Source organism: Miscanthus floridulus, chromosome 17, assembly GCF_019320115.1.
Source record: "Miscanthus floridulus cultivar M001 chromosome 17, ASM1932011v1, whole genome shotgun sequence".
Classification (NCBI taxonomy): Eukaryota; Viridiplantae; Streptophyta; class Magnoliopsida; order Poales; family Poaceae; genus Miscanthus; species Miscanthus floridulus.
The window spans coordinates 91,808,167-91,816,905 of NC_089596.1; the positions used below are offsets into that span (position 1 = coordinate 91,808,167).

Consider the following 8,739-nt stretch of genomic DNA (forward strand, 5'->3'; position numbering starts at 1 on the left):
CCTTACTCGCTAGTAGTGGTGTTAATCTACTGTTGGAGAAGAAGCAGTTCTTGTCCTTAAGTTTCAATAAGAATGGTCTTGGTAAAGCATCATTCGTTCCAGGAATTGGAACTTATCGAGATAAAAGGAAAAGGGGTATTAGAACTGTCTCAAGTGTATACTTAGAGAAGATTCTAAAGAAATAAAGTATATATGTGAGTAAACTTGCGCCTGTTTCTAAAGTAAAGGGTAATAGTTTTCGGAACTTTCAGTGTTCCAAGAATGATTATGAGATCGATCAAATGGACGTCCTATATGCTTCAGCTGTTGGAAGCTTACTGAATGCTTATAAGCAAGAACTTACCCTGACACAGTTTATGTATCCGGGATGTTTTTGGCAGAAGTCCAGTCCAGAAATAGATCACTGGAATGGAGTTGAGAATGTTTTGCAATTGTGCAAAGATTTATAGGCCTCATGGTAAGTAAGAAAGAATAAGTACTCTCAAATAGTTGTGGGTACAAATGTTAAATTTTGGCGAGATGTTTAGTGAAACCCACATAGTAGCTAACACTCGTAGTTGGAGTTTTATTGTGGAAAAGCTCCAAAGAAACAGTTATGGTGTCATCAAAGATGCATGCACATGGTATAGCTTGTTATGAGGCTTAAGGACAGGCGAAGTGGTTAAAAGAACTTACACCCGGAATTGATAATGGTATTCAATAGCAATAACCATTTAAGTAGTTCGCTCCTATAACAACGGGTCAAGTGTGCTGCCAAACACATTGACGTTAAAGTTATACGTTGTGAAGGAGAAAGTCTGGAATCATACTAAAAGTATTGAACATAAAAGCAACAAGCAAGTGTTGCGGATCCGCGTACAAAAGGCTTACCACCCAGTGTGTTTAGAGAACGCACAGTCGACATGGGTTTATGGTATAGCCTATGATTTCCGGACAATAAAGGGCCCAAAGTTAAAGAATCTGTTTCAGAAGAGAGATGTGTATTGTAGCTGTTAAGTCTATCGGCGTTTGACCGTGACGATGAAGCATGCTCTATGCACTAATCTGTGATGGAACAAATAAAAGTAAAAGTGATTAAAGTCAAAGTTTAAAGTTAAAGTATGAGTTGAGATCAAGGGGGAGAATGTTAGAATTGATCTCATCTGTCTTGACCCAACGGTCGAGACGGACCCCTTGACCGCGTCCTGATCGGGGACGTCTAGCCATCTAGTGCTAGTGGGCCCCCGTCGCACAGTGCCTATAAAGAGGAGGTGGGGGCAAACGGCTCTGTTCACGAGGTTCACCGCCGCCACAGCCCCACTGTCCTAACCCTAATCCGATCCAGAGGGTGGCACTGCCAGCGGCGGGAAGCGCCACTGCCTTCACCACCACCGCCGGTCTCCACCGCTACTCCGACCGTCGCTGCCTAGTGCAGAGCTTCACCAACGAACCAACGAAGGCAGGGAGCTCCTCCGACGGTCAGATGCTCCTACACCTCCCTTTTCTCTCTGTTATCTACTCCCTCTGAATCTCAAAGTCACCGATTATCTCAAATAGAAAAGAACTCACCCCACTGGATCCACACCTAGACGATATAAAGAAGTTAACACGGGTGACGGCGGCGCCGCGCAGCCCGTTGCCGGAGGCAAGGATGTTCTTGTGATCACATATGCACATGAACGATACAAATACAGGACCGTGCATGCCAATGACTGACGTTGCGTTTGTTTTGTGCTGTGGCCGCGGATTTTTGCAGAAGAAGCCCGACACTGCTAGTGGTGGTGGTGCCGGCGCGGGGACGCGGGTGGCGGACCTGGAGGCGAAGCTGGAGAGGGCGCACGGCCAGCTCCAGGGGATGCGGGAGCAGCTCGCGGCGGCCGAGAAGGCCAGGAAGGACGCGCGGGCAGCGCTCGTGGAGGCCAAGAAGCGCTTGGCCGCAAAGAAGAAGGACGACCTCGCGGGTACGGCGCCGGTCGAGCACGATGGCGGCAAGGAGCTAGCGTCGTCAGCACCCAAAGCTTCTGCTGGTGTCGAGGAGCGTGGCGACGAGGAGAAAAGCTATGTGGCGGTAGCGCCGAGAGAGTCGGTGAACAACGAGGGCCCGGTGTTCGAGGGCAACACGACTAGTGATGGGGAGGAGGCGAGCAATGTCGTTGACGATGACGACGATGGCAACAACAACAAGAAGGTAAGCCCGGAGGTCGAGATGCTGAGGGCGAAGCTGATGGCGAAGGACATGGAGGTCTACGAGCTCAGGGCGAAGCTGATGGTGATAGACACGGAGGTTGACGATCTGAGGGCCAAAGTGGTGGCCAAGAGCACGGAGCTCGACGAGCTGAAGGCGGCGCTGATGGCGAGCAACGAGCTGGTCGACAAGCTAACGGCGAATCTGCTGGTCAAAGACGCGGAGATCGCGGCTCTCGAAGCCGACAACGCCGACCTCACCAAGATGGCCGAAGACGCCGCCGAGGCCGCGAAGTCGACGGCGGCGAGGGCGAGGGAGACCGAGCACGCGCTGAGGGAGAGCGCGGCGCGGGAGGCCCGGCGCGCCGAGCGGCTGCGGGCTTCGGAGCACGCCCGAGACGCGCTGGAGGCCGAGGCGCAGCGCTCGCGCGTGCAGAGCGAGCAGTGGCGCAAGGCGGCCGAGGAGGCTGCCGCGGTGCTAGCAGGCAGCGGCGGCGCCGTGGATAACGGCGGGTACGACAAACGGCGCCACTGGTCTGGCTCGGCCTGCGCCGGTGGTGGTGGTGGGAGTGACAGCAAGGCGGTGGCCAAGGACGACGACGAAGACGGAGCCAGTGGCAAGCGCATGGCTGGCGGCGCCATGCGGGCGCTCAGCGACCTGTGGAAGAAGAAAGCGCAGAAGTGAGGTCGAATTCAGTTTGCTCTTGTGTTCTGTTCTCCGCTATTCCGCTTCTGGCTTTCCAAGGATAGCATCGTATCTAAAGATTTACAGGTTGAAGTTAATTTACTGGACTATTTATGTTGTCTTATTACTAAGGTATGTATACAAGTATTAATTAGCCAAGGTGATATAAACCCAAAATAAGCTCCGTGTTGTGTTTGTCGTGTCATCGTGTGTGTTACGGCTTACTGATTGCCGATTTCAGTTTTACTACTAAATTAATAAATGAGTTAAATGCACCAGAGATCCATTAACTTGTGAGGAGGTTTCAGTTGAGTCCATCAACTTTTAAAGTGGCTTTTTGGGTCCATAAACTTTTAAAATGGTTCACTGCAGTCCATACCTATTTATTTAACCTTAAATTCAAAGCACATTTGTAGAAAACCCCTTCCCACACTCATGCAGGTGCATGCATGGCTCCCAGCGCCCTCCTCCAGCCGCCGCTCTTCCTCCTCGCCGTGACGCGCCAGTGCGCGGCCGCGGTGCCCGCTGCCCGAAGCCGCCCGCGCCAGGACAACAAGCTGCTCTGTAGCTGGCACTCATCTCGGACCAGCGCACGCTCGAGCAGCAGGATGGGCGCGGTGCAACAACCTCTCGGGCGCGGTGCCAGACCTGAGCGCGCTGACGAACCTCCAGGTGGTGGACCTCGCCAACAACTCGCTGGGCCCGGCGTTCCCGCGGCTCGGCCAGAAGGTGGCCAGCGTCGTGCTCAGCGGCAACCGCTTCGGCAACGGGCTCCCCGCCGAGGAGGTCGCCTCGTTCTACCTCCTCGAGCGGCTCGACGTGTCGACGGTTCGTCGGCCCGTTCCCGCCCGCGCTGCTCGCGCTGCCGTCCATCGAGTACCTCAGCGTCGCCGGGAACCGCCTCACCGGCCTGCTCGCCGCCAACATGTCCTGCGGCGAGAACCTCCGGTTCGTGGACGTCTCCTCGAACCTCCTCACGGGGACGCTCCCATCGTGCCTCACGACGCGAGCCGCCGCCGCCGCCGGCGGCAGCAAGAACGACGACGACGAGTCCTCCTCCTCCGGCAAGGTGACGCTCTTGGCGGCGTCCAACTGCCTGTCCGCCACGTCCGTCGCGGGCACGCAGCACCCGGCCCTGTTCTGCCAGAACCAGGCGCTGGCTGTGGGCATCGTGCCCGTCCAGTCGCGCGGCGGCGGCAAGGGCAAGGCGAAGGCCGGGGTCGTGGGTGGCGCCGTGGCGGCGGCGTGGCCGCGTTCCTCGCCGCGCGGAAGGCGGCAGTACGGCGCGCCAAGGCCCATCCCCCGCGGCGGCTAGTGGAGCACGCCGCGTCGTCCATGTCCATGTCCATCAGCGGCGCGTACCCGTCGCAGCTGTTCGCCGACGCGCGGTACACCTCGCAGACTGTGAAGCTGCAGGGCGTGCTGGGCATCCCGCCGTACCGAAGCTTCTCGCTGGTGGAGCTGGAGGCGGCCACCAACAACTTCGAGGTGTCGCGGCTGATGGGGCAGGACGCGCACGGGCAGATGTACCGCGGCACGCTCAGCAACGGCACGGCGGTGTCGATCCGGTCGCTGCGGGTGGCGCGGCGGGGGTTGCAGGCCGCGGCGTTCAACCGGCACGTGGAGATGATCTCCAGGCTGCGGCACCGGCACCTGGTGAGCGCGCTGGGCCACTGCTTCGAGTACAACCTCGACGACGCCACCGTCACGCAGCTCTACCTCGTGTTCGAGTACGTGCACAACGGCAACCTCAGGAGCAGGATCTCGCGTGAGTGCCACACTGCCCACCACAGACCATCGCATCGTCTTCTTCTTCTTCTCGTCTTCATTGACTAGACTGTGGCTGACGCTTGTTCGTTACTCCGTACACGGCTTCACCTATATATACGCCATATAATACGCACAGGATCTGAATTCGACCCCCCAGTACACAGACGCCACATGCTGTATGGCTGCCGGCCTGGTGGCCTCTGATCGCTTGCTAATTGAAGGCGTTTGAGCTCCGCCGTATTTGAGAAGTGTATACCACACATGGACGTATACAAACTTGCTAATTTCTTCTATTGCATGTCAACACGTATGCATGCATGCACGGCATAGTAACGTGTTATCTTCTTTCTTTTCAGCACACGTAAATAAACATGCGCACTATGCATTAGCTCATCACGGCCCAATGCAACTTGATTCATGGTTTTTTCCTTTTACTATTATTTTCAGTAGCACGTATATAGATGTACATGCATACTAGTGAAATTTTGTACAAAATCTCGTCGAACACTCTCCCTCTGCTCTCTCCGTGTCCGGTGGTGGCGGTGGCTCTCTCCTGGTGGCCCTCTGCCTCTTGGTGGCGGTGACCTGTGTGCGCCCGAATGCGGCGGGGCCGCGCTCCCCAGGCGTCAGCGAGGGCCAGGCGAGCCCGGCGGCGTGGTGGTCCTGGCGTCCTGTGGCTCCCAGGCGGCGGCGTTCAGGCAGATCTAGGAGGAGGTGGCATGGCGAGGGCGGACCTGTGAGGAGCAGGCACGGCGTTCGTTTCGTTCCCCTGGGTGCAGAGGATCTCGGCGGCCACCGGCGTGGCCAGGGGCATCCAGTTCCTGCACGGGGGCATCATGCCGGGCCTCTTCGCCAACAACCTCAACATCTACGACTTCGGCGTGATCCTGCTGGAGGTCGTAACCGGGAGGCCCATCACGTCCATCCGTCCCTCCGCCGGGAGCTCCAGCATGACGCCCTCCTTGCTGTGCAGAGCGCTGGAGGCCTTGCCGAGCTCGAGCGTGCGCTGGTCCGAGATGAGTGCCAGCTGCAGAGCAGCTTGTTGTCCTGGCGCGGGCGGCTTCGGCCAGCTGCGGGCGACTTCGGGCAGCGGGCACCGCGGCCGCGCACTGGCGCGTCACGGCGAGGAGGGAGAGCGACGGCTGGAGGAGGGCGCTGGGAGCCATGCATGCACCTGCATGCGTGTGGGAAGGGGTTTTCTACAAATGTGCTTTGAATTTAAGGTTAAATAAATAGGTATGGACTGCAGTGAACTATTTTAAAAGTTTATGGACCCAAAAAGCCACTTTGAAAGTTGATGAACCCAACTGAAACTTCCTCACAAGTTAATGGATCTCTGGTGCATTTAACTCTTAATAAATTATGAGACGAAGAACATTGCTGAGTGCCTGAGTGGTCCTGTACTTTCTAAGTTCAATTAAAGCTCGTAATGTATGCTGTAATAAAGATAATCACACGGTGTTTGTTTGTTTCAGCAAATAGGGATGGACTACACCACGGGGGCTAGATAAGAGGTTATGCACCGCAACCAAACAGATCCATAGTGATTGGGAGAAGGAGCCGACCTAAAATGAAGAAGCCCATCTGTGCACTGAATCATACATGGCCAGACAACTATAAATGGAAACACAAAAAGGGACTGAACACAAGAACGCTTGAACAAAGATGGGCAAACAAATCCTCCGCCCTTGCTATATTCGGGCAGATAACATGCGCCGTTGCTATATTTGGATAGCTCTCTGCCTCTATTACCAAATTTGCCCCAAACCAACAGTAGTACTCCCCATCCATTCCTCAATTCAGACATTCATTACGTCAGTACAAGAAACAGTGAAAAGATCACATACCATATATAGAAAGCACTCATAACATTAACACAGCATCATGCCCAGAGCCAATACAACAAAGCTCTCTCTAGCTAGTAGCCTAGTACCACAATGACTGTTTCCCAAAAAAAACTAGTACCACAATTACTGTACACTTGGCACAAGGCATGGAAGAGGAAGAAGAATCCAACAGAACAGAGCACACCTGTCCCCGTATGGCCGCATCCAACCCTACCCACCTACTCCTACATAGCAAGCCGTACGTCCAGCTAGCCCTTCTTCCTGGTCCATGAAGCAATCAGTGCTAGCTCCTGGTGGCCTCCAGTGATCTCCGGGGGCCGGGGGCATGCACCGGCTAGAGCCCGATCGAGCAGAGCTGTTGGCGTCGATGGCAGAAGCATCTGCGTGCACGAACCAACCATCTCTCGACAGCGGTTGGGTGACTATCACTGGATGCGGAAGGGGTCCAGGCGGTTGTCTCCAAGGCGCGATCGGTAGGCAGCCTTCTTGTAGTCGCCCCACGTGAAGTCCCTGTACAGGCTCTGCTCGCCGTGCCCCAGCAGCTGCGGCAATGGCGCCATCCGCTGCCCCGGCGCCGGTCCCGCGAAGTAGATCATGGACACCCGCGGCTTCAGGCTGTTGGTCACCACCCGGTGCCGCACACTTTTCAGCCTCCCATTCGTCAGCACCTGTCGCACCACGTACACATGCATCGGTCAATCCATTGCCTGCGGCCGGCGTGCGTGCGTTGCGTACGACGACGACCCACCCATGCATGCCATGAGGTACTACGGTTACCTGCAGCGAGTCGCCGACGATGACGAAGAAGGCGTCGCGGTCGGGCGGCACGGGCACCCACCGCCCGTCGTCGTGGAGCGCGACCTGCAGGCCGGCCGTGCCGTTGGAGCGCAGCACGGACACCAGCTGCGGGTCCGTGTGCTCGCCGAAGCCGGTGACGCCGCACGCGTCCGGCAGGCGCTGCGGCAGCGGGCACGCCGGGTAGTGGTTGATCCGGAACACCTGATCGCTCGCCGCGTCCGTCACCATGCCGCTCAGCGCGTCCCTCGGGGCCAGGACGAGCCCCTCCGCCACCGCCTCGAGCACCGACGTCGCCACGCCTCGCACGGCGGTGACGTACTGGTTTACCGCGTCCCTGCATGCGCGCGCGCGACGACACACAGTACCTAGCCATCGTTAGAAACGCACCCTCCACTGACACTAGTTGTCTGCTGATTGATTGGTTACCGCACCGCAGCAAGGATGACGGGACAGGGGAGGCCTTGGACACCGAGCTGGCGTGGCCGCCGGCGTCGACGGCGAGGAGGAGGTACTCGAGCCACCCCATGTCGCCATTGCGCCCGATGCGCTTGTTCCCGTACCCGAGCGGATTGGCGGGGCCGCACGCGTCCTTCTCCGCCTGCGGCGACGCGAAGAACCTGACGGCCTCGGCCTCCAGCCGGTCCACGACGCCCGTTGGCACACCGTGGTTGACGACCTTGAAGAAGCCGAACCGCTCGCACGCGTCCACCACGGCCAGAGCCGCGCCGGGGCGGGACAAGTCGACGGCCGGCACGCCGAAGAAGGACGCGGCGTCCCCGGGCTGCGGGGATCGAAGCAGGGAGATTTGGTCGAGCGCCGGCGGCGGCTTCGCGAGGACGACCATTGCCAAGAAGCAGAGCAATGTACCCGTAGCCGGCCCGAAGCTCTACCACACTGGTCACTCACTGCTGGAGCTCGAGTGCATGTGGCGAACGAAGGCTTCATGGCTCGTATATATAGGGGGAAGGACAGGGCAACGGGCCGGGGCCCCACGCGGCGATACGAAACGAGCGGGGAGGGAGCGAACAACGTTGGCTACGAGCTGTTCATCGTCCTCGTCCCCCACCTTTCCCGGTCTGGTTTTTCTGCATCGTGTTTCTGAACTTTTTATCCCCCCGGGCCTTTTGAGTTGCTTGAGCGCGGCAGATCCGCCGAGCTTGATTCGTGGGTGGCAGTAGCGCCCTACAGCGCCGGGGAGAAGAAGCGACGTGTCCCGACGTGATCCGCCGGTGCAGTGGGGTCGGAGAGCGAGATGATAAGTGTCCGGATGCAGTGCTGTTCGTCTCAGATAATTAGCCTGTTCGTTTCGGACTATAAGCTGCAACAATATTTTTCTCTTATACCAAACCAGCCAACAGTACTTTTGGCTTATAATCTACGATCGTTTCAACCGAAACGGCCGAAACGAACGGACTGAATGTTTCCGTTGATGAATTCCTGCAAGGGCCAAGGTACAATGACGAGGCGGCCTCCGTC

At 57.2% G+C, this 8,739-nt stretch overlaps 2 protein-coding genes and 1 pseudogene across 2 annotated transcripts; 2 read left to right on the forward strand and 1 right to left on the reverse strand.

Moving 5' to 3' along the window:
- The first annotated feature begins 1,834 nt into the window (after positions 1-1,834).
- Positions 1,835-2,848, forward strand: LOC136517598 (interactor of constitutive active ROPs 1-like). Its single transcript, XM_066511210.1, has one exon. It carries the CDS (start codon positions 1,835-1,837, stop codon positions 2,846-2,848), a length of 1,014 nt encoding a protein of 337 aa, XP_066367307.1.
- A 449-nt stretch (positions 2,849-3,297) lies between these two features.
- Positions 3,298-5,850, forward strand: LOC136515972 (probable inactive leucine-rich repeat receptor-like protein kinase At3g03770; annotated as a pseudogene).
- An 892-nt stretch (positions 5,851-6,742) lies between these two features.
- On the reverse strand, positions 6,743-8,166 carry LOC136517709 (gibberellin 2-beta-dioxygenase 3-like). Its single transcript, XM_066511351.1, has 3 exons — positions 7,695-8,166; positions 7,243-7,597; positions 6,743-7,133 (listed from the first exon to the last, which is right to left on the reverse strand). Exons 1-3 carry the CDS (start codon positions 8,105-8,107, stop codon positions 6,891-6,893), a joined length of 1,011 nt encoding a protein of 336 aa, XP_066367448.1. The 5' UTR covers positions 8,108-8,166; the 3' UTR covers positions 6,743-6,890.
- Between the last annotated feature and the right edge of the window lie 573 nt (positions 8,167-8,739).